The sequence below is a fragment of the Rattus norvegicus genome, chromosome 4 (genome assembly GCF_036323735.1).
Source record: "Rattus norvegicus strain BN/NHsdMcwi chromosome 4, GRCr8, whole genome shotgun sequence".
Classification (NCBI taxonomy): domain Eukaryota; kingdom Metazoa; phylum Chordata; class Mammalia; order Rodentia; family Muridae; genus Rattus; species Rattus norvegicus.
This window is the reverse complement of record NC_086022.1, coordinates 176,934,662-176,960,781: the sequence shown is the minus strand read 5'-3', so window position 1 is coordinate 176,960,781 and position 26,120 is coordinate 176,934,662. Positions and strand designations below refer to the sequence as shown.

The 26,120-nt window shown below is 41.3% G+C and overlaps 1 protein-coding gene across 8 annotated transcripts in view; it reads left to right on the top strand.

Moving 5' to 3' along the window:
- Positions 1 to 26,120, top strand: part of Slco1a5 (solute carrier organic anion transporter family, member 1A5) — an 82,203-nt gene that overhangs the window by 24,808 nt on the left and 31,275 nt on the right. For all 8 annotated transcript variants that reach the window (XR_010065708.1, XM_063286736.1, XM_063286732.1 and 5 more), the window contains 3 exons: positions 18,047 to 18,156; positions 23,516 to 23,657; positions 25,000 to 25,132. Coding sequence is in view for 7 of the 8 variants with exons in the window: in XM_063286736.1 (XP_063142806.1) it covers positions 18,097 to 18,156; positions 23,516 to 23,657; positions 25,000 to 25,132 (335 nt within the window). In the remaining variant the exon portion in view is untranslated. The remainder of the gene's footprint in view (positions 1 to 18,046; positions 18,157 to 23,515; positions 23,658 to 24,999; positions 25,133 to 26,120) is intronic.

Below are 26,120 nucleotides of genomic sequence, written 5' to 3'. Positions count from 1 at the left end.
TAGGGAGCTCTAAGATGGGAGACTGGGGCAATATCTTAGTGCGTAGAGTATACACACGGCCTTCATACGTACATACATACTCATATACACAGATGCACTCAGTTACACACAAACACACAAACACACACACACACACACACACACACACACACACACACACACACGCGCGCGCGCACATGCACCCAGGCACAGAAATTAAAAAATGAAGAAAAGACATTAATACAAACACCACATGGACATCCTGAGTTCGGAGGACGAAGTCACTCACTGTCAAGTACTTGGTATTCACACAGAGTGGAACAGTATACGGCAGCTGCATTTGACCCCAGTGTTTGGAAATCACATTTCTGGTGTTATGCTTCAAACATAACAGAAGTAGAAGCTTCTGGAATGGTAATGAGGCTTCATTAGAGGTGTAGATAAACAGGTGCATCTAATAATAAGGTTCATGGCCTTCTATTATGATAATAAAAATCCATTATTCAATGGAATTGCTCAGATCCAGCAAAGAGAATTCAGCTGCCCTTGTAGAACCTGAGGGAACATTCTCTGCACCTTCTGTGTCTGCGAGTGTGCTCACCTTTGACGCACCCTGCACTCTACAACTGTGGTCATCACAGAGAGATCCGAGAAGTTCAATGATACTAAAAGGAATGTCCTTCATTCATTCTAAGCACATTTGAACTCAAACCCCTCATGCTGTATGGGTCATTGTTACGGAAAATTGCCAAGATACCCAACAGTAAGAGTCTGGTTGTTTTTTATTCTTAGTCACTCTCTTAGACGTATTTATAAAAGTAATACAAGATATGAAATTCAACCTCCAACACTAACTGGAATTAGTTCCGTCACGCTGGCTTACTGTCACCTTAATTCTCTGTGGAATCTCACCTCCGTGAACCTCTTGTTCCTCCCTGAAATGAGAAATAAATAGGTACTTCTCTGTTTTCTGCAGTGAGTGGGAGGCAGTGGTGTGCACTGGCGTTTCCAGTGGGAGGCAGTCCCTGCTTGAGGGCTGTCCACTTTTATTTCCAAGCTGCTCCTGAAGTAGTTCGAAGTTTGTAAGATGTCAAAATTGAGAAGCAGAAGTTTCTTAACCAAAAAAAAAATGGAGTATAGTTGTTCGGTTGTGTATATGACTTCAGACAAAAGAGATGAACATTTAGCAATCACCTGCTGTATACAGGACCTTGTCATGGCTGCTGTGGATAGGAAATCATAAGTGCTATTTGTGGTTAGTTCTCAGAGCAGGAAGAAATCATCACAGGACTGGGAATAATTAGTTTTGCAGACATTTTAAGGAGACATGAGAGGAGCTGTCAATCATGTGAGCCAGGGATGTAAGGATGGTATGGGATGAAAAGGTTTGTAGTTAGTAAGATGATTCAGTTGGTAAAGGCACTTGTCACTAAACCTGACGACCCGAATCCTGCTTCCAAACCTCACCCAGTGGAAAGAGAGATCAGACTTGTGACCCCCACAAATGTGCCGTAGCACACCATTGCTTGCACCCACGCACAGGAACCATGTATGTGCCCACACCAACAGTAACTTGATTTTTAATAATCAAAACGATTGAGCCTACAGAACTGAGCTGCAGCAGGACAACTAAAGTTCTCCTCTTCTGATCCAGTGGCCTGCCTTCCTGCACTGGCGTGCCAAGGTCACCTTCTGTGTTGATGATCAGCTGTGCGATGTCCCGCCACACACTGGATACACCTGACTGTGGAACACTTATGTCAGAATCTGACCGCCCTCCTCTCTCCCCTCTCACTATTTTATTCCATATGTCGCTTATTAGAGCCCGTGAGGCAGCAGCCTGTGGGTTCTTTTTTTTTTTTTAAGACCTTTGCTCTTTCTCCTTACATAGCTTGACCCCCAAAGTTTGCTGTTACTGATATTTTTTTTCTACTAACTTCTAAAATGATTGTTTTTAAATAGATGACCCCACCTAATATGCTTTGCTTAGGATAATGGGGAGATGGTGATACCTGGCAATAATTACTACAAACAAATGTCTTCTTTCTTAAATATGATGTTATTTAATGAGAGATATGCACTTTTGTGGTCAACTAATATTGTGTGTGAAAATGACTTGTTAAATAAATTCAAAGGTAGCAAGTTGAAGGTTGGCATTCACTGTATATGTTAGATTGTTAAATTCAGAAGACACTGGTTTCATAATATTTCAAAGACTTTTTATAAATGATCAATCAACTTTTATAATGTTCATTTTCTTTAAAATTGAAGAGATAACAAGAGCGGTTTTTAAACTTTATTTGCAGATATTTATCTAAGTCTGAAATGCCCAGAAATATATATACTTTCCTTTGTAATTTTTCCCAAATACTGATTTCTTTTTTTTTTTATTAACTTGAGTATTTCTTATATACATTTCAAGTGTTATTCCCTTTCCCGGTTTCCGGGCAAACATCCCCCTCCCCCCTCCCCTTCCTTATGGGTGTTCACCTCCCAACCCTCCCCCCATTGCCGCCCTCCCCCCATAGTCTAGTTCACTGGGGGTTCAGTCTTAGCAGGACCAAGGGCTTCCCCTTCCACTGGTGCTCTTACTAGGATATTCATTGCTATCTATGAGGTCAGAGTCCAGGGTCAGTCCATGTATAGTCTTTAGGTAGTGGCTTAGTCCCTGGAAGCTCTGGTTGCTTGGCATTGTTGTACATATGGGGTCTCGAGCCCCTTCAAGCTCTTCCTGTTCTTTCTTTGATTCCTTCAACGGGGGTCCTATTCTCAGTTCAGTGGTTTGCTGCTGGCATTCGCCTCTGTATTTGCTGTATTCTGGCTGTGTCTCTCAGGAGCAATCTACATCCGGCTCCTGTCGGTCTGCACTTCTTTGCTTCATCCATCTTGCCTAATTGGGTGGCTCTATATGTATGGGCCACATGTGGGGCAGGCTCTGAATGGGTGTTCCTTCAGTCTCTGTTTTAATCTTTGCCTCTCCCTTCCCTGCCAAGGGTATTCTTTTTCCTCATTTAAAGAAGGAGTGAAGCATTCACATTTTGATCATCTGTCTTGAGTTTCGTTTGTTCTAGGGATCTAGGGTAATTCAAGCATTTGGGCTATAGCCACTTATCAATGAGTGCATACCATGTATGTCTTTCTGTGATTGGGTTAGCTCACTCAGGATGATATTTTCCAGTTCCAACCATTTGCCTACGAATTTCATAAACTCGTTGTTTTTGATAGCTGAGTAATATTCCATTGTGTAGATGTACCACATTTTCTGTATCCATTCCTCTGTTGAAGGGTATCTGGGTTCTTTCCAGTTTCTGGCTATTATAAATAAGGCTGCGATGAACATACTGGAGCACGTGTCTCTTTTATATGTTGAGGCATCTTTTGGGTATATGCCCAAGAGAGGTATAGCTGGATCCTCAGGCAGTTCAATGTCCAATTTTCTGAGGAACTGATTTCCAGACTGATTTCCAGAATGGTTTTACCAGTCTGCAATCCCACCAACAATGGAGGAGTGTTCCTCTTTCTCCACATCCTCGCCAGCATCTGCTGTCACCTGAGTTTTTGATCTTAGCCATTCTCACTGGTGTGAGGTGAAATCTCAGGGTTGTTTTGATTTTCATTTCCCTTATGACTAAAGATGTTGAACATTTCTTTAGGTATTTCTCAGCCATTCGGCATTCCTCAGCTGTGAATTCTTTGTTTAGCTCTGAACCCCATTTTTAATAGGGTTATTTGTTTCCCTGCGGTCTAACTTCTTGAGTTCTTTGTATATTTTGGATATAAGGCCTCTATCTGTTGTAGGATTGGTAAAGATCTTTTCCCAATCTGTTGGTTGCCGTTTTGTCCTAACCACAGTGTCCTTTGCCTTATAGAAGCTTTGCAGTTTTATGAGATCCCATTTGTCGATTCTTGATCTTAGAGCATAAGCCATTGGTGTTTTGTTCAGGAAATTTTTTCCAGTGCCCATGTGTTCCAGATGCTTCCCTAGTTTTTCTTCTATTAGTTTGAGTGTGTCTGGTTTGATGTGGAGGTCCTTGATCCACTTGGACTTAAGCTTTGTACAGGGTGATAAGGATGGATCGATCTGCATTCTTCTACATGTTGCCCTCCAGTTGAACCAGCACCATTTGCTGAAAATGCTATCTTTTTTCCATTGGATGGTTTTGGCTCCTTTGTCAAAAATCAAGTGACCATAGGTGTGTGGGTTCATTTCTGGGTCTTCAATTCTATTCCATTGGTCTATCTGTCTGTCTCTGTACCAATACCATGCAGTTTTTATCACTATTGCTCTGTAATACTGCTTGAGTTCAGGGATAGTGATTCCCCCTGAAGTCCTTTTATTGTTGAGGATAGCTTTAGCTATCCTGGGTTTTTTGTTATTCCAGATGAATTTGCAAATTGTTCTGTCTAACTCTTTGAAGAATTGGATTGGTATTTTGATGGGGATTGCATTGAATCTGTAGATTGCTTTTGGTAAAATGGCCATTTTTACTATATTAATCCTGCCAATCCATGAGCATGGGAGATCTTTCCATCTTCTGAGGTCTTCTTCAATTTCTTTCCTCAGTGTCTTGAAGTTCTTATTGTACAGATCTTTTACTTGCTTGGTTAAAGTCAAACCGAGGTACTTTATATTATTTGGGTCTATTATGAAGGGTGTCGTTTCCCTAATTTCTTTCTCGGCTTGTTTCTCTTTTGTATAGAGGAAGGCAACTGATTTATTTGAGTTAATTTTATACCCAGCCACTTTGCTGAAGTTGTTTATCAGCTTTAGTAGTTCTCTGGTGGAACTTTTGGGATCACTTAAATATACTATCATGTCATCTGCAAATAGTGATATTTTGACCTCTTCTTTTCCAATCTGTATCCCCTTGATCTCCTTTTGTTGTCTGATTGCTCTGGCTAGAACTTCAAGAACTATATTGAATAAGTAGGGAGAGAGTGGGCAGCCTTGTCTAGTCCCTGATTTTAGTGGGATTGCTTCAAGTTTCTCTCCATTTAGTTTAATGTTAGCAACTGGTTTGCTGTATATGGCTTTTACTATGTTTAGGTATGGGCCTTGAATTCCTATTCTTTCCAGGACTTTTATCATGAAGGGGTGTTGAATTTTGTCAAATGCTTTCTCAGCATCTAAGGAAATGATCATGTGGTTCTGTTCTTTCAGTTTGTTTATATAATGGATCACGTTGATGGTTTTCCGTATATTAAACCATCCCTGCATGCCTGGGATGAAGCCTACTTGATCATGGTGGATGATTGTTTTGATGTGCTCTTGAATTCGGTTTGCCAGAATTTTGTTGAGTATTTTTGCGTCGATATTCATAAGGGAAATTGGTCTGAAGTTCTCTTTCTTTGTTGTGTCTTTGTGTGGTTTAGGTATAAGAGTAATTGTGGCTTCGTAGAAGGAATTCGGTAGTGCTCCATCTGTTTCAATTTTGTGGAATAGTTTGGATAATATTGGTATGAGGTCTTCTATGAAGGTTTGATAGAATTCTGCACTAAACCCGTCTGGACGTGGGCTCTTTTTAGTTGGGAGACCTTTAATGACTGCTTCTATTTCCTTAGGAGTTATGGGGTTGTTTAACTGGTTTATCTGTTCCTGATTTAACTTCGATACCTGGTATCTGTCTAGGAAATTGTCCATTTCCTGAAGATTTTCAAGTTTTGTTGAATATAGGTTTTTATAGTAAGATCTGATGATTTTTTGAATTTCCTCTGAATCTGTAGTTATGTCTCCCTTTTCATTTCTGATTTTGTTAATTTGGACACACTCTCTGGGTCCTCTCGTTAGTCTGGCTAAGGGTTTATCTATCTTGTTGATTTTCTCAAAGAACCAACTTTTGGTTCTGTTGATTCTTTCTATGGTTATTTTTGTTTCTACTTGGTTGATTTCAGCTCTGAATTTGATTATTTCCTGCCTTCTACTCCTCCTGGGTGTATTTGCTTCTTTTTGTTCTAGAGCTTTTAGGTGTGCTGTCAAGCTGCTGACATATGCTCTTTCCTGTTTCTTTTTGCAGGCACTCAGCGCTATGAGTTTTCCTCTTAGCACAGCTTTCATTGTGTCCCATAAGTTTGGGTATGTTGTACCTTCATTTTCATTAGATTCTAAAAAGTTTTTAATTTCTTTCTTTATTTCTTCCTTGACCAGGTTATCATTGAGTAGAGCATTGTTCAATTTCCACGTATATGTGGGCATTCTTCCCTTATTGTTATTGAAGACCAGTTTTAGGCCGTGGTGGTCCGATAGCACGCATGGGATTATTTCTATCTTTCTGTACCTGTTGAGGCCCGTTTTTTGACCAATTATATGGTCAATTTTGGAGAAAGTACCATGAGGAGCTGAGAAGAAGGTATATCCTTTTGCTTTAGGATAGAATGTTCTATAAATATCCGTTAAGTCCATTTGGCTCATGACTTCTCTTAGTCTGTCGACATCACTGTTTAATTTCTGTTTCCATGATCTGTCCATTGATGAGAGTGGGGTGTTGAAATCTCCCACTATTACTGTGTGAGGTGCAATGTGTGTTTTGAGCTTTAGTAAGGTTTCTTTTACGTATGTAGGTGCCCTTGCATTTGGGGCATAGATATTTAGGATTGCGAGTTCATCTTGGTGGATTTTTCCTTTGATGAATATGAAGTGTCCTTCCTTATCTTTTTTGATGACTTTTAGTTGGAAATTGATTTTATTTGATATTAGAATGGCTACTCCAGCTTGCTTCTTCTGACCATTTGCTTGGAAAGTTGTTTTCCAGCCTTTCACTCTGAGGTAGTGTCTGTCTTTGTCTCTGAGGTGTGTTTCCTGTAGGCAGCAGAATGCAGGGTCCTCGTTGCGTATCCAGTTTGTTAATCTATGTCTTTTTATTGGGGAGTTGAGGCCATTGATATTGAGAGATGTTAAGGAATAGTGATTATTGCTTCCCTTTATATTCATATTTGGATGTGAGGTTATGTTTGTGTGCTTTCATTCTCTTTGTTTTGTTGCCAAGACGATTAGTTTCTTGCTTCTTCTAGGGTATAGCTTGCCTCCTTATGTTGGGCTTTACCATTTATTATCCTTTGTAGTGCTGGATTTGTAGAAAGATATTGTGTAAATTTGGTTTTGTCATGGAATATCTTGGTTTCTCCATCAATGTCAATTGAGAGTTTTGCTGGATACAGTAACCTGGGCTGGCATTTGTGTTCTCTTAGGGTCTGTATGACATCAGTCCAGGATCTTCTGGCCTTCATAGTTTCTGGTGAGAAGTCTGGTGTGATTCTGATAGGTCTGCCTTTATATGTTACTTGACCTTTTTCCCTTACTGCTTTTAATATTCTTTCTTTATTTTGTGCGTTTGGTGTTTTGACAATTATGTGACGGGAGGTGTTTCTTTTCTGGTCCAATCTATTTGGAGTTCTGTAGGCTTCTTGTATGCCTATGGGTATCTCTTTTTTTAGGTTAGGGAAGTTTTCTTCTATGATTTTGTTGAAGATATTTACTGGTCCTTTGAGCTGGGAGTCTTCACTCTCTTCTATACCTATTATCCTTAGGTTTGATCTTCTCATTGAGTCCTGGATTTCCTGTATGTTTTGGACCAGTAGCTTTTTCCGCTTTACATTATCTTTGACAGTGGAGTCAATGATTTCTATGGAATCTTCTGCTCCTGAGATTCTCTCTTCCATCTCTTGTATTCTGTTGGTGAAGCTTGTATCTACAGCTCCTTGTCTCTTCTTTTGGTTTTCTATATCCAGGGTTGTTTCCATGTGTTCTTTCTTGATTGCTTCTATTTCCATTTTTAATTCCTTCAACTGTTTGATTGTGTTTTCCTGGAATTCTTTCAGGGATTTTTGTGTCTCCTCTCTATGGGCTTCTACTTGTTTATTTATGTTTTCCTGGAATTCTTTCAGGGATTTTTGTGTCTCCTCTCTATGGGCTTCTACTTGTTTATTTATGTTTTCCTGGAATTCTTTCAGGCATTTTTGCGATTCCTCTCTGTAGGCTTCTACTTGTTCTCTAAGGGAGTTCTTCACGTCTTTCTTGAAGTCCTCCAGCATCATGATCAAAAATGATTTTGAAACTAGATCTTGCTTTTCTGGTGTGTTTGGATATTCCATGTTTGTTTTGATGGGAGAATTGGGCTCCGATGATGCCATGTAGTCCTGGTTTCTGTTGCTTGGGTTCCTGTGCTTGCCTCTCGCCATCAGATTATCTCTAGTGTTACTTTGTTCTGCTATTTCTGACTGTGGCTAGACTGTCCTATAAGCCTGTGTGTCAGGAGTGCTGTACACCTGTTTTCCTCTCTTTCAGTCAGTTATGGGGACAGTGTGTTCTTCTTTCGGGCGTGTAGTTTTTCCTCTCTACAGGTCTTCAGCTGTTCCTGTGGGCCTGTGTCTTGAGTTCACCAGGCAGCTTTCTTGCAGCAGAAAAGTTGGTCTTACCTGTGGTCCCGAGGCTCAAGTTTGCTCGTGGGGTGCTGCCCAGGGGCTCTCTGCAGCGGCAGCAACCAGGAAGACCTGTGCCGCCCCTTCCGGGAGCTTCAGTGCACCAGGGTTCCAGATGGTCTTTGGCTTTTTCCTCTGGCGTCCGAGATGTGTGTGCAGAGAGCAGTCTCTTCTGGTTTCCCAGGCGTGTCTGCCTCTCTGAGGGTTTAGCTCTCCCTCCCACGGGATTTGGGTGCAGAGAACTGTTTATCCGGTCTGTTTCCTTCAGCTTCCGGGGGTGTCTCAGGCAGGGTTCCTGCCGCTCCTGGGCCCTCCCCCACGGGAGCCCAGAGGCCTTATACAGTTTCCTCTTGGGCCAGGTATGTGGGCAGGGGTGAGCAGTGTTGGTGGTCTCTTCTGCTCTGCAGCCTCAGGAGTGCCCACCTGACCAGGCGGTGAGGTCTCTTTCTCTCACGGGGTCTGGGAGCAGAGAGCTGCTGCGGGCCGGGATCCGTGGGTGTGGGACTTCGGGTAAACACAGAAAGTGCCCGGTCCTAGAGGAATTCTGCTTCCGTGTGTCCCAAGCTCACCAGGCAGCTTTCTTGCAGCAGAAAAGTTGGTCTTACCTGTGGTCCCGAGGCTCAAGTTCGCTAGTGGGGTGCTGCCCAGGGGCTCTCTGCAGCGGCAGCAACCAGGAAGACCTGTGCCGCCGTTTCCGGGAGGTTCAGTGCACCAGGGTTCCAGATGGTCTTTGGTTTTTTCTCTGGTGTCCGAGATATGTGTGCAGAGAGCAGTCTCTTCTGGTTTCCCAGGCTTGTCTGCCTCTCTGAAGGTTTAGCTCTCCCTCCCACGGGATTTGGGTGCAGAGAACTGTTTATCCGGTCTGTTTCCTTCAGGTTCAGGCGGTGTCCAAATACTGATTTCTGAACCATAAAACAATATACTTGAGGTACTGGAGTAAAATTTTAATTAAAAAATGAAGTTTGATTTTTTTCAATTTTTTAAAGATTTATTTATTTTATGTATATGAATATACTGTTGCTGTTCTCAGACACACCAGATGAGGGCTTTAGACAGATGGTTGTGAGTCACCATGTGGTTGCTGGTAATTGAACTCAGGTCCTCTGGAAGATCAGTCAGTGCTATTAACTGCTGAACCATCTCTCCAGCCTGATTTTTCCCCTAATTTTTATTATTTTATTTACATTCCGGTCATTGCACCCCTCTTTATCTCCCTTCACACAGTTCCTCATCCCATCATTCCTCCCCCTTGCCTCCAAGAGGGTGGTCCCCCCATCACATCTCCGCCTCCCCCAGAGCCTCAAGTCTCTTGAGTATTAAGAACATCTTCTCCCTAAGACCTGACCAGGTAGACCTCTGCTGTATCTGTGCCAGGGGCATTGGACTGGCTCATGTATATTCCTGGTTGGTGGCTCAGTCTCTGGAAGCTCCCTGGGGTCTGGGTAAGTTGAGACTGCTGGTCTTCCTATGGAGTTGCTCTCCCCATCCCCTAATTCAATCATAGGGGTCTCCGACTTCAGTACAAAGGTTGGGTGTGAGTATCTACTTCTGTCTCAGTCAGCTCCTGGTAGAGCCTCTCAGGGCACAGCCATGCCAGGCTCCTGTCTGTAAGCACATCATAGCATCAGTAATAGTGTCAGGCCTTGGTGCCCCCAATGAGATGGGTCCCAAGTTGGGCCGGTCGTTGGACTGCCTTTCCCTTAGTCTCTTCCCCATTTTTGTCCCTGCAGTTCTTTTAGACAGGAACACTTCTGGGTCAGAAATTTTGACAGTGAGTTAGTAACCCTGTCCCTCTGCTTGAGGCCCTGTCTGTTTACTGGAGATGGGCTCTTCGAGTTCTCTCTTCTCAATGTTGGATATTTTGGCTAAGGTTACCCCACTGAGTCCTGAGAATCTCTCACCTCCCAGGTCTCTGGTACTTTCTAGAGTGTTCGCCCACCTCCCACTCCCTATGCTGTTCATCTCCATTCATTCTCTTGGCCCTCCAGGATTCTCTCTTCTCCCCTTCCCTGATTGTGTTCCCCCTTCTCCCTCCCCCTTCCACCCAGATCCCTCCCTTCTTCTGCCTCCTGATCATCAGGAGAAAGTAATTCATCAAACTATTTTTCTTAAGCTCCAGATGGCCTCTCTCAACGCCAGTGCTCCTCATGCTCCCCTCTTTATCCAGTAGTCCATGAGACAAGCAAACACAAGGACACATAACCACAAATGAGCACTGGAAGCTGTCTAATGACCCGAAGCATGATGCTGATGAATGACAAGTTATATATATACACACCTCTGATGGAACCAGCCTCTGATCAACCCCAGTACTTATTCAGAGCCCCACGCCATTCCCTTTGTGTAACTTATTGTTTTCCATCATCCACGTAGAAATCTGAACCATACTACTCTAACATCAAATGTATGTGGTCTGTTCAGTGCCTCAGGGAGGCATTTGATCATTCAATGGTTAAGGGTGGAGACTGAGCACAGCCTTGGACTGATTCATTAAACTCAGATCTACGTAACGCAAAAGAACAGAGCAAATAAGGAGACTTGACACATGCCCTGAGCAAAATCAAAGATAGGAATTAACAACATTAGTCTTGCTGAGAAGTACATAGTATTCTAGCTAATACTAAAGAGTCAAATCAATTCTAGTAACACTAATTAATTTTCCAACTGTATTTTTTTTCCTTTGAGGAAGGCTCGCCTTCTGTATCTTAGCATGGAGTGCACTTTGAAGACAAGGCTTACTCCGAACTTACCACTATTTCCATGTCTCTCCCTCTGTAGTGCTAAAGCTAGGAATATAGGCTTGTGTGCTCTTCATCCTTTATTTAAAAGGATTTATCTTATTTATTTGTCTGTGAACTTATATCCATGTGCCCTTGGCAGCCAGAAGCAGAACTTCAGCATTCCTTGCTGGAATTTAAAGGGTTCAAGGGCTATCTGAGGACTGTACTAGAGTCCCATGCACAGTCCTCTGGCCAACGAGAAGGGCGTTTAAGTTCTCTAGCTTACTAATCTTAACCAGAAAAAGGTCACCAATGACATTTATAGTATGCAACAGGAATTTCTGAAGGAAATTTAAAGTGAATTTGACTGTAAACGCATTTAGAAGATTCTGGCTTAGGACGTACACACACACACACACACACACACACACACACACACACACACACACCTGAGAAGGGTCATATTGCTACCAAGGAAAGACAATTGGTCTTTTCTTATGGACAGACTGTATTGTATGAAATTCTGGTGACTGTGGCCTTTTTACAGTGCTATTGAAGAGATGAGTTCATGCATCCCAACATTGAATGACCAAATAGTTCCCTGAAACACTGAATAGAAAGAATGACCTGCTGGCTGCAGGGCTAAATATTGGCTGCCTGACGTGACATCAGGCAGTTGTTGAAACCCTCTGTCCTTTAAATCCTGTATCTTTAGAGTTGAGTGACAGTACTCATTTCAAAGGACTCCAGGAGAATTTAATGAACTGATATGACAAAAGTTTCCAGAATAATGCATAAAATTTGTGAAGCATATGTCAGGTTGATATCTCTTATTTATTAGCTATAATCTCCTATGATGTCCAACTTTATCAACATAATGTGCTCTCTATATGAGACCAGAGCTGTCTTTCCAATGTAGCAGCGGTCCTTCCGGAACAAAGACTCTTCTAGACATTTCTTGTGTATTAATCACTCAATTGAAAAGCACACATCACAGGTGGAGGCCGTAATATCACTCTGAGCTGTAAATAAGCAGGAGTTTCAGAGTGTGGTGGCTAGTCTCTTTTGGCAAGTAGGTTTCTTGGCGGTAATCTTCTAAACACTTGGTCTTTTCCTTGTGGACAGACTGTGCTCTGTGAAGATCTGGTGATTGCAGTCCTTTTTACAGCACTATTGAAGGGATGAGTTCATGCATCCCGCTCAATAAAGAGAGCAGTTGACGCGATCACAAACCCTTATGTTTACTGTCACTCAGGGATGTAAGTGTAGGAACTGAGAGCTACAGATATACACAGAAGATGTCTCCTGATGTCCCCTGAGGACTTAAGTCCAGTATGCAGCAGCAAATAGCTACTGTTGGCTCAGTGTTGCCTGAGCCCATTTCATAATGTGCATTAAGCATATTTAATGCTGCAGTGAGGATTCTGGTTGTCTTGGTTGGTGTTCATCTGGCCTCACATCCATTCTCACCCATGCTCTTTCAGTCCTTTTTCTCAGAGACAGACATCTGAAAACTAAGGTTCCCTGTTCATCAGGTAACTCTCTTAAACTGTGTTACTGGGAAATATTTGTGTGACACAGGGATCGTGGAGAATGGGAGAAATAGCAGAATAATTCTAGCCTCCAATGGTGGCTTTATGTCCTTGAGGTCTTGAGCCTCTGCGTCTTTGTACTTTCCCTTTCTGATACAGTCTTGTCTTTAGCCTGCTCTCCAGTTTGGCTTCCTAACTCTTCTTTTTGCCCTTGTGGCTATTTTCTTACATTAAATTCTTCTGGCATCTAGCATGAACTCTACTTTCTTACCAGTATTTTGAAAAAGAAAGATGCTGTTTCCATCGACAGAGTCTGAGTGGCCTTCAATATGCATGTAGATAGTTTGCAAACATATCTTCAAACTTGTGCTTATTTCAAAGCATGAGTGGTTAAACTATTCTACTGCTCCCAATGACACTATTTTGTTACACGCATGAGAATAGTTTTCATTCATATTTTCCCCCTGAAACTGACTGCATCATGCAATACCTACCCATTACCACTTAATGATTTGTCTTTCCAAGTAGCTTCTGAGACCTCTTGGCAGTCATGAGGGGATAAAGACACAAACCAGCATTGCTGCAAGTAGGTATCAAGAGTGATACCTTCGGGGTTGGGGATTTAGCTCAGTGGTAGAGCGCTTGCCTAGCAAGTGCAAGGCCCTGGGTTCGGTCCCCAGCTCCAAATAAAAAGAAAAGGAAAAAAAAAGAGTGATACCTTCAAACTGGCTTGGCCTGACTTTTGCTTTAACCAGAAATTGCAGGGTTTCAACAGGACTATGCATGAAAGAGCTTAAAGTCTGGTAAGACTTTGGTCAAAGCATGTGTCTCAAGTGTAGAAAACTGGCATCGGCAACTATCTCCTCATTCTCTAAATATGTTTGGTGCAGGAGTGATGTGATATCATTCGCTGCTGGTTCTGTTAAAGGAAGAACTGGTGTTTCAAGTTTCTTGTTCTGCTTCTCAATCTAGCCTTAGAACACTTCCAAAGTTATGAACTTGCTAGACTGCTAATGGTTTCTCTGTGTGCTAGTCTTGTTTTGCGTGGTATGGGTAATGTTCTTGATGTCTGGTTAAGATTTCCTCGAAGGGCACATTTCACAAACCTTGAATGTAGGAAATAAAAGCAAACCTGTATATGCCAGGCTTAACAGGTAGATTTCAGTATTTTCTCCTTTGATTTCTGATTGGAAGGAGCTGACCAGTGTAAAATAATTTGCTAAGAATCAAACAAGTCATTGTAGGCTCTCTGTGCCCTTCCTTGGCTGGGTATTGGTTGAAAGTGTTTCAGCTGGAAGGTACCCAATAGGCTGTCTCTCATAGAAGTAATTTGAGGATTCTGGAAACAGGTGCTTTTCATAAGATGTTTGCTGCCGTGAATTTCGTTTTCAGTCACCAGGGAGAACATCGTTTTCTGAGGCATCTTCATGTGTGTACTTCTCACTTGGCCAAGGTAAAGCAAAGTCTTTTTTTTTCCTTAAAAGTAGTACAGAGTGGGTAGAATGAACAGGATGCATTTTCTGATAGCTGCCAATTGTGTGGATACTGAGTGTGAGTGACTGTTCACTTTGTATAGAGTTTTATTCTCCTGTGACTGAGATGTTATTAAGGAGCACCAACCGAACGGTGCCCCCTCCCTGGCCTTTCTGCTCAATGAGTATAGAGTGTCAGTGCGGCATTCTAGAGACCTGCTTCGTAGTATGCTCACCACCTAGTTAGCAATTCTGCGCCGCCGTATTCTTAAAAAGTTTGAGAGCAGACACTCCATCCTGCATCTTTAAAACAAACAATGAAAATGGTTCAGAGTTGTGGCCCCTTTTACCTGAGAATGGATGTAGTGTGCTCCCACTCCTCATGTGAATACTAAAGGGGGGGAGATAACATTTTTTTCTTTGCTTAATTAAAAGAACAATGTGCTGTTTTCTTGAGCATTGATGATTGATGTGGATTAATCTGTGATACTGTGTGATCCTGGGAGCAGGAGTCACTGTTTAAACAATGCTGTGGTCACTAGGGACACTACTCACGTGGTTGTCACATACTCTTGCACGTTTCTCATCTAGGTTCAACGTGTTCAGTAGCATAACGTGACATTGACATGCTTCAGTATTGAGTTACACGGGTTTGGTTGAATCAGTGAACCGATGCTCCTTTGTCTTTGTTTCTCTACAGGCATGTTTAAAATGTATCTGAAAAGGTAGACTATTTTTCATAGAGAAGGTTGGCACCTTACAAGGAGGTGGTGGTTCATTTGTTAACACTGAATCTGTTTTCAAGTGCCTGGCTTTATATGGTTTATTTACTGTTAGTAAGACACCTGTTTGTAAAACTTCTCTGATACAGCAAATGTGTTTTCAAAGGAATCTTCAAGGTGGTGATAAAAACTACCCAGTTGATTACCTAGTGCTCGTGGAAAGAAATATCCAGTGAGACTTCTGGGAACTAGATCCAGTTCTTCTTGGCTGAAAAAATTAAAAATAGATATTTAGAGTGGTTATATTTTAGGCCACGAAAGAAAGCAAAGATAGCTTTGACGTGGGAGAATAGTAAGTTCTTTCTTACTGATAGGCAGAGTGACCAACCTGGGCTCAAGCATGGGCAAGGAAGAACAGAAGAAAGGTTGATAAGAGGATGTACTGTGGATGAGAAAAAGAGGCAGTTGAGGAGAGCTGAGAGTTTGATGTCTAATGTACGTTTGGTATAGACTTAAATCATGAGATTCCTCTTTACTACAAATAACCCCCTTCTACAATTCTTTCCAAAGTTAATATTCAGCCCTTTCAGGAAGTTAAATGGGCTCGAAGTTTTATGTGGGAGCCCGGAGACTGAGGTTTTCATTTGTATGTCTGTTCAGAACTGCCAAGATAGTCCCTATAATTTTCATCCATATTCTGTGAATTTTCTTCTCTCTGTCCACAATAAGTAAGTTGTACCTTAGCATAAGTATCACAGTATACATCTATCTATCACCACTATATATCAAGCACAGTAATATTTATATGTGTATACACACACACACACACACACACACACACACACACACACACACACACATGCTTCCCAAGAGAAGCATAGGTTCTTAGGGATCTGGGATTAAGAATCTTTCTCTGGTGACTGAGGCATCTTGAGTGACCTCAGTTTTCTATAGAACAGCAAACTTGTCTTGTTCTTTGTTGAATCTTGGTGCTTCATGCAGTGACTGGCACATAGTAGGTGTTGGAAAAGTATTTGTCATAACTGCAAGGCAATAAAGAGAACTAGAATCATACATCTAGTCATCATCTAGTGGTGACTGGGATTTGGAACTCTGGTAAATGTTTTAGATGTTTTAAAAAAAATTAGAACCTTTCTGCATTAATTGTAGAATAGCCATTGTTCAGAGCATTTTCATACACTAGTGCTGTGGATTCTGCTTAGAAATCATATGGATATGCTAAAATAAATTTTGTAGATTAAATATGAAATTAAAATACTTTGGTGGTGATGAAAAATATCCTACTTTCAAGACACAAAATAAGTAAAGTTTGATGAGGTTGGAACAGTTGAATAGAGATCAACTCAATTTCTGCATTGCATATAAATGCTTGTGCTGACATGTTGCCTATACAGAGAGGGACATGTTCACCCATACATAGTATGTAGGTCATAAATAATCACATCTACTTCTCTGTTTAGGTGTCTGGTCTTTTCCTAAACCCTACATTTTAAAACATAGAATCACTGGATTTGTTCACAGGTGGTAGACTGACTTGCTGATTTTACTTAGGTTATTTTCACAATTAAAATTCGGTATCTCCTCAGGTTTCTTTGAATCAACAGTGTATAAGAGGGCCTTTCTTCCTGAGACTTCAGGGAAGTCTTGGAATGCAAGGAACTCAGGAAAGAAGCCTGGTCACACAAAATTTGTTGGCTCAGTGAGGCAAGGACTTTGTACAAACACAATGGATGTCTTTGCATTCTTTTTTGTTGTTTTTATATCACATTTAATCACATTAATGACAGTGGGATAGGTCCTCTCATCATTCACAGTCCTTAACAGGAGCTCTTCCTGTTAACTGCTTTAACTGTAGAGAAATTTGTGAGAGGGTCACTGGCCAGGTCTGAGTCTCTCTAAGAACTAAGATGACTAGGTGACAGTTACCGTGAAAGCCACCGTCTCCATGCTACAAGTATAAAGGAAACACCAATGTTTTTGCATGATTAAAGGCAGAAGCCTTTAGGAGAGTTCAAAGCATGTCACATTTTCATGGTCTCATTTGCTTTGGCTAAAGAATCAAAAAGCTTTGTAATAACCACGATGTCATTAGCTTACGGTCAGAGCCTCGCAAGTTCAAATTCCAAGGCTATCTTTAATATAACCAAGGAATGAGCATAGTTATTTGCATTGGCTTTTTTTTTTTTTACTAGAAATCCAACAAACCCAATCTCCTCCCACGCAGGTATTTATAACAGTCAGAATAAAAAGACCTTCCTAAAGAATTTTATGAGACTGAAGATACTGCTTAAATTGTTTCTATTCAGGAGATTGGGAGCATGTGTGTGTGTGTGTGTGTGTGTGTGTGTGTGTGTGTGTGTGTGTGTGTGTGAGAGAGATAAATGTACTATTTGGTTTGTGTGTATGGATTTGTATGTGTGTATATTATGGAGGCCTGAAAGCAGTGCCACATGTGTCTTCCTCTAGAATGATTCTGTACTCGTGCCAGATCGGTACACTGCAGTGACCGTGCTGTCTGGGTGCTCCTAATGTTGGGGTTATAGGCACATGAAGAGAAGCTCAGCTTTTACTTGGCTGCTAAGAATTCAAACTGAGGTCCTCCAGCTTAGGGATCAACATTTTTATCCCCCGAACCTCCTGTGCTAGACACTGTCCTCTACCAACTCCACACTGGCTGGAGTCATTTGGGAAGAGGCTACCTCACCTGAGAAAAACATCCCAGTGAGATCGACCAATGATCTAGCCTGTGGTACATTTTCTGGATTGATGATTGATGTGGGAAGGCTCACATCACTGTGGGTAGGGTAATCTCAGGGTAGATAGTTTTGGGTTGCATAAGAAAGCAGGCCTAGCACTTCATGAGCATCAAAGCAGGAAGTAGTGTTCCTCCATGGTCTCTACATTGGCTCCTGTATCCAGGTTGCTGCCTTGAGTTCCTGTCCTGACTTCCCTCAGTGATTAACTGTGACATAGAACTGTAAACTAAACTAAACTTTCTCCCCTTTAATTTGCTTTTAGTCCTGGTATTTTATTATAGCAATAGAAACCCTGATTAAGATATTCTAGCCCTAAGACAGTATTTGTTGTTTGTTGTTTTTTTTCCATTTTTCTTTTGTTTAATGAATGACATATTATAGTTCAGTAAATAAATTAATTAATAACTGTCTGCTTTCTTCGAATGATAGGAGTAAGACTGTTTAAAGAGTAGACATCTGGAAACAATCAGAAGAACAATATGGGAGAAACAGAGAAAAGGGTTGCAACCCATGAGGTCAGATGCTTTTCCAAGATCAAGGTATGGAATTTTTCTGCATATGCATGTTTATACTTGTGGAAGCCTTATTAAACAATCATTGAAAGTGTTATTCAGTTTGCATGAAGTTTTCCAACGCGAAAGGTATTTTACCCAATGTGTTGTTAATTCCTTGTCTTAAAGAAGTTGGTTTTATATTTATAGATGCTTCACCATGATTATCCAGTCAAGAAAATTAATCAAAATGATTTAGAACAGGGGTTCTCAACCAGCAGATCGATACCCTGTGGGAGTGTCAAATGACTCTTTTGAAGGGGTCATACAGATGTTTACATTACAATTAATAACAGTAGCAAATTAGTTATGAAGTAACAACAAATATAATTTTATAGTTGGGGGTCAATACAACACGAGGATCTGTATTAAAGGGTCACAAGCATTAAGAAGGTTGAGGACCACTGATTTAGAGTGCCTTAAAGGAGGGCGGGTTTAAAATGTTTTAGGTGTGTATTATCTTCTGGTGAAACTTAGCTGGAGATCAGAGGTCAATCTTTAGGGGTTTCTGACAGAAGGTCAGAGGTCACCGCTAGGAAAGGTTCCCTGATAGAAGGAAGGAAGCACTCTGTTGATTATTATGTAAACATGGCTTATGATCCAGTCTGAAGAATATTTTCCTCAAGATTTGGCAACCTAATGATCATTATTTTTAAGAAAACAGTCCCCCCCCCCTTTTTTTTTGGCTGCTTCAGTCTTTTGCAGTATTTTGGAGACAACTATTGTTCTCCTAAGCTGCAAGGGCATTTTTACATCACAGAATGTGACCTCAGGGTTAAGTTTACATCACTTAAGTTAACTCAGGAAGTTTGAGCACTGGCCCAGTTTCAGTAGAGCCCCTCAAGCTTTCTTTGCTAAGCTGCTTTTTTTATTTTGAGTTTTTTTTTATTAACTTGAGTATTTCTTATATATATTTCGAGTGTTACTCCCTTTCCCGCTTTCCGGGCAAACATCCCCCTAATCCCTCCCCCTCCCCTTCTTTATGGGTGTTCCCCTCCCCATCCTCCCCCCATTGCCGCCTTCCCCCCAACAATCTAGTTCACTGGGAGTTCAGTCTTAGCAGGACCCAAGGCTTCCCCTTCCACTGGTGCTCTTACTAGGATATTCATTGCTACCTATGAGGTCAGAGTCCAGGGTCAGTCCATGTATAGTCTTTAGGTAGTGGCTTAGTCCCTGGAAGCTCTGGTTGCTTGGCATTGTTGTACATATGGGGTCTCGAGCCCCTTCAAGCTCTTCCAGTTCTTTCTCTGATTCCTTCAACGGGGGTCCTATTCTCAGTTCAGTGGTTTGCTGCTGGCATTCACCTCTGTATCTGCTGTATTCTGGCTGTGTCTCTCAGGAGCGATCTACATCCGGCTCCTGTCGGCCTGCACTTCTTTGCTTCATCCATCTTGTCTAATTGGATGGCTGTATATGTATGGGCCACATGTGGGGCAGGCTCTGAATGGGTGTTCCTTCTGTCTCTGTTTTAATCTTTACCTCTCTATTCCCTGCCAAGGGTATTCTTGTTCCCCTTTTAAAGAAGGAGTGAAGCATTCACATTTTGATCATCCGTCTTGAGTTTCATTTGTTCTAGGCATCTAGGGTAATTCAAGCATTTGGGTGGGCTAATAGCCACTTATCAATGAGTGCATACCATGTGTGTTTTTCTATGATTGGGTTACCTCACTCAGGATGATATTTTCCAGTTCCAACCATTTGCCTACGAATTTCATAAAGTCATTGTTTTTGATAGCTGAGTAATATTCCATTGTGTAGATGTACCACATTTTCTGTATCCATTCCTCTGTTGAAGGGCATCTGGGTTCTTTCCAGCTTCTGGCTAGTATAAATAAGGCTGCTATGAACATAGTGGAGCACGTGTCTTTTTTTATATGTTGGGGCATCTTTTGGGTATATACCCAAGAGAGGTATAGCTGGATCCTCAGGCAGTTCAATGTCCAATTTTCTGAGGAACCTCCAGACTGATTTCCAGAATGGTTCTGTCTCCTATCAAAAGCTAGTTTTACCTTTACCCAAATACTGATGCAAAAGAGGCTTCAGAATCAGCTCCTGGAAAGCACTTTTACCTGCAATGGGGTACAAATTATTGGAAGCCAACTCCCCTCAGGTTATCCCTTAGTTCTCACTTCTGAGGAGCCTAGATGCGCTGGCTGCTAACCTTCCCCAGATGCTTATTACATGTGTCATTTTGGGCCAATCCATGCGACTTGTTTATATTTCAATGTTTTCATCCGAAAAGGTATTAGTAGTCTCACTTTTTAAGATAAAAAGCACTCTGGTACTTATACATGCCAGACAACTCCTCTGTCTCTAATCTATGCTTTCCTGTTGTAGTAAATATTAAAAAATGCATGAACCTTTTAATCCCCACTAGTACCGGCACCCATAGGACAACATGGTACTACGGGGTACTTTTATCTCAGTGGCTCCACACTGCCCCCAAGCACTCTCAGATCCTGGTGGTCCATGAGCCGTGGCACCTTGCCACACTGCTCCCTAGAGTTAGTGCTGGCACTGGAGGGCCATACAGAACTAACCATAATTTATCTCTGGTTGATATCTCTCTCGGTGGCTCTCTGCCAGCCACAAACTCTCTGGTTCCAGCTACCTGGTACAATCAGGGCTCTCGAAGTCCAGCATGGGGCTGGCCTATTATGGCTCCCTGACACGGACTCTGCCTATACTCCCAACAACCAAGTGAAATCAGGACTCAATAAACTATAATTTATCAATCAGATTTATATGTTAAATTCTCGATCTAATACATCCACACAATAAACTCACAACCAATTAATAAAGATATAAACTGTCCACCTAGATAAGATAAATTGACCTACAGAAATCCTTAAGAAATATTCATAACAACCTGTATATTTGTAGAGATACATGGCAAGGATGGTTTACGTCTGCCTCCATGTTGCCTGTCTGCTCTCTTCTGCTTCTCCTTTTCCTTGTAAAACCTTGGTTCCCACCTCCCTTCCTTCTCATCCAATGACAGGCCTCGTTTTTTTTTGTGTCTGCTTTCACCTGTTTAAGGACACTAACCTACACCTTCCCTTCCATTTTTAAGACGTTTTACTTTCTCTAAATTTATGTTTTATATTATGAATATTGATGTTCTGTTCTCATACACATTGGTGTACCCGTTGTGTGCCTGCTGTCCTTGGAAACCAGAAAAAGGTGTTAGAACCCCTGGAACTGGAGATGATTTTGAACCATGATGTGGGTGCTGGGAAGTTAACCCAGGTCCTCAGAAAGAGCAGCCAGTGCTCTTAACTGCTGGGCTGTAACTCCAGCTTCAAAGTTAGGATAACTATGAATATTGTAGTTATTAGCTACTAGTATTTATAGCATTTGTAGAGAAACATCATTAGGTATCTTTACAAACACTGCTTTTCAATGTCATCCTTGGTTCTTGTCTTGAAGTTTCCATTGCTGTGAAGAGACACCACGATCACTGCAACTCTTATAAAGAAAAATATTTAATTGAGGATGTCTTATGGTCAGAGGTTTAGTACACAAACACACACACACACACACACACACACACACACACACACACACTCACAAAACCCAACCAACCAACCAACCAACCAACCAAAAGAAAAAAAAAATCCTCCAAACTCATGAATCCTGGAAAAGGATTCCTAGGGGTATGAGTGTTGATGAGGAAGACATGAGGAGAAGAAAAGAAAAAATGATAACACAAACATACCACAAATCACACGCAGCAAATTTAATCAATAAAAACTATTAAAGAGAAAAGGGAAATTTTCTTAAGGAGCCCAGGGAGATGCCTCAATCATTAAAGTACTTGCTTTGGAATAGGAGGTCCTGAGTTCAGCCCCCAAAACCTACATTAAAAGCTAGGCATGGTGACATATGACTATAATTTCATCATAAAGAGATGGAGTCAGGCAGCTATTTGTAGCTCATCAATGAGCCAGCCTTGCCTCCTGGGTGAATTCCAGGCAATTGGGAGTCCCTGGTTTATTTTTATTTTTTGTTTTTGTTTCTGTTTTTTTAATGCATATGATTCTTGATGAATGGACTCATCCCAAACACACACACACACACACACACACACACACACACACACACACACACACACATACACGTAAAGAAAGTTTGAAAAAAAAGGAAAAAAAAGAAAACTCCCTTACAAGGAGTGGAAAGACTGCTCCAAAGGGGTTTGCTTTAGACTCTAGAGTGCTGAGGTAAAAAGTGGGTAGATTAGTGTCATGAATACAGATGTTATGTAGCAGGAGACCTGAATGAGCATGGCCACTGGTTTCCTTTACCTCTGCACAGAACCAAGTACTTTAGGAGAAGAATAGTGCTCACTGCTACTTATTTAGCTTTTCCCCTCAAAACATAAATAGAATAAAGGATCTTCCCAATTCTGGTCATTTTAAAATGTGGTAGATCTTGCTTTTATATACAGGTTCTGAAATATGAAATCCATGGGAATATTATCCATATCTTCTGAAAGATTATCTCAGTGATTGGGATTTGGAGTTAGAAGGCAAACATCTACACTTTTGAACTCTACTGAATTTGGCATCCACACTTTCCAATTCCTTCCTTTGCATATGTTTCTGCTCAGGTTTATCTTGATTAATTGTTATTTGTGACAACAAATTTATGAGCAAAAAGTACTAATCTAACACAGAATAATTTGTGTATATAGCCACTCTTTATCCTGCACCCAAGGGACCCCCAAAATGTTCTTCCCTGTTTTCTATGCCATTAACACCACTTGGACTGCTCAGATAAGGTGTTACAAAGAATATTGCACCAAGAAGAAAAAAAGATATCAGTTTCTGTGGTCATTGCCTCCAGCAGTGAGAATGTAGCTTTTTTGTGCCCAAGAATACAAAACAAGAGGACTAAGTATTGATCTGGCCAGGAATATCCAGAGACCTGTCATTCCTGCATAGAGAACATAGTAGACTTGCTGCAAACACAATGCCCTAGTATGTCCGTGTTCTCTTCCTTCCCTTCCTTAATGGGACAACACTTGTCCTGAGGTAACAGTATAGTACTGTAGACCCATTACTAGCTGTGCCTTACATAGAACAAGTTCACGTCTTTCTGTATGAATAAGGTACACTGATTAATGTGCAAAGCCATACCTATCAACAACATGATGATCAATGAACTATTCTAACTGCATGTCTAGAGTGATGATTGCATGGCAGAGGAGAGGTTACACTTTAAGGTTCTTGCATGTTAAAGGGTGTTAATTTTGGATATGGTCATCCATCTCCTGGGAGGTTGTTTTGCCAGTAGATGACAAATTAAAAACAATGTCCTCATTTTCCTTAAACATTTTTCTTCCTAGATGTTTCTGTTGGCATTAACATGGGCATATGTATCCAAATCACTATCAGGAATTTATATGAATACCATGCTTACACAAATAGAGAGACAATTTGATATCCCCACATCTATAGTTGGATTCATTAATGGGAGCTTTGAGATTGGTGAGTTATTCATTTACTTATTTTTATGTGTTGACATTTTCTCCTCATTTCCTGCATTATGCTGTTTAATCTGACTTGAGTTACATGCTTCCTGACGTTGATGGAAGAGCCCGGTTAAGTGTGAAGAAGCCACTTATTTAAATACTGTCATGAAGGCAACCAATCAGTGCTATATACCCTGAGAGGGTCCCCTCTTCTGACAAGTGGCAGAAGATTAGGAGCAGCAATATCTAATTCTATCATTTGGTAACTCAAAGAGAAACTAAGAGTTTTTATCCCTTGGCAATTTAAAAGATTGCTGTGGGAGACTTGGGGAACTTATGTTCCAAAAGAGAGAGCAAATATTTCCCTCCGCTACTGTCTCTGTGAGATTGATGGCTCTCTACTCCTAGTCTCTAGAGAAAAGAAGGATTCTTTCCTATGTTTGAGTAGTGTCAGACACAATCCCAAAGAAGGGTGAATGAACTTCACAGCCCCTGATTTTGGGTGATAAACTGGGATATGAGAGTACAAAGTGCAAAAGAGAGGAAGATTTCCTCTATAAACCAAGTGACATGGTCCTTGGTGTCTCTTGTTTCTACCTTAATCATGGTTTTTACTTTCTTCAAAGAGAAATCGTCTTTAAGTACGTAAAGCAAGACAGCAAAGAAAGTTCTCCCTAAGTTATCCAGGATTATCTTGACCTCACTCTGTAGCACAGGCTGATTTTGATCTTGCAGTCCTCCTTGCCTGGCCTTTCAGTAGCTGGGGATAGCTGGTCTGTGCTACCAGTCCCATAGTTCTTTCAACTCCCAAACATGCTTATCAAAGGCACCTCTGTCAGTACGGGGCTTCCCAGCAAGTTTTGTAAACCAAACTTTCTTATAAACCTTGAAGATGAATGTTTGCCTTGACCCTTTGCCTACTGTGATGAACACCTAAGGCCTGCTTAAAGCATTAGGACTCTGAACAGTATTATGCCGTCTAAGGAAAGAAGTGACAATAGAAGCAGGCATCCAGCTTGGCCATGCTGAGCAGTACAGGTGTTTTTAAATGGTGAGCTAATACGATGAACCCATGTGAGACAGCGTAGGGCAGGAATGAGCGGGGTGGTCAGAGGTGACACGCAGGACTACACTTGCTTTTGTAGCCCATACTAAGGGACGGATGATAGAGTTTTAGTATTTTCCAGAGAGGAAGAGATTCTTCCCTCAGGACCACAAAACATCCCAATCCCCCATCCCTGTTTTCTTTATGTAGATATTGAGCAATGAACCCTAGAGTCCAAATGCTGGAGAGGCTGTTGACTAAGAGCTGCTAATGCTTTCCTGAAACGCGTGTTCTCATTCTTCCCTCTTCCCAGGAAATCTTTTGTTGATTATATTCGTGAGTTATTTTGGAACAAAACTGCACAGACCTATCATGATTGGTGTTGGATGTGTGATTATGGGCCTGGGGTGTTTCTTAATGTCATTACCTCATTTCCTCATGGGCAGGTGAGTACTCCAATCCTTGATGATACTTTAGATTCAATTCTAAACTACAGGAAATGAAGCTTAGAATTTCCTCTCTGGGAGGATCAGTACTCCCCCAAAGTACAGGGCGATAATTTGGAAAGTAGGTGAAGTGGTATCTAGTCTGCCCATAGGATGTGTGACTCTTGTGGCCTTGGGTTCATTTAAGGTCCCATCCAGCCCGTCTTTTGTGTAGTAGAGACTTGAGCCAGCTCTTTCATGGATTTAGACACACGACTGGATTCTCTGAATCTCCTAAGCCTTGTGCTGAGTCCTTGTGTTTTGATACTTTGGTTACCAGGGGTCTACACTTGCATAACTGTAGGTCATCAGGAGATAGATCAACGTCAAGGCTGATTTTTATTCTCACCTTTGCTGAAGTAACTTGCACAGAAAATTGTAAAAGTGGAAGTATGTTGAGTTACTTCTTACTCTTCTCATTCCTGGTTTCAAGGAACAGTTTTCAGTTCTATTTGTCTTCATGTTTTGTTAGCTTTTAATACTTAAATGTTAAATGATACACAGAACTTACTATCTATATTTGCATGACTATAAAATGTTACCTTCATAAAATCATGCTGTTCTTTGTCATAGAACTCAACTTTTACATAGATTTAATATTTAGCATGTGATTTGTTTTTTCATTTGATGGGCTTTCTTTTTGTCTCTCACTATGGCACAAGTTCTTCATTGCCTGGCAGTGTGACATTCCCCAGTACAGGTCAGAGGCTTCACTGTTGTCCTTTTGCTGTTGTCTACCATACTCCCCTGTCTCTGAACTGTGAGCTCACTGCCCTTTCCTTGGCCTCCTCCATCACTCTCTTCCTTATGAATTTGTTTTTCTCCCTTCCTTCCTCTTCCTCTCCCTCCTTCTCCACCTCCTCTTTTTTGTTATTTATTTTCCTTTCTTTTGTTTTAAAGACCTTTTACCTATTTTATATGTATGGATGTTTTACCCGTATGCATTTGT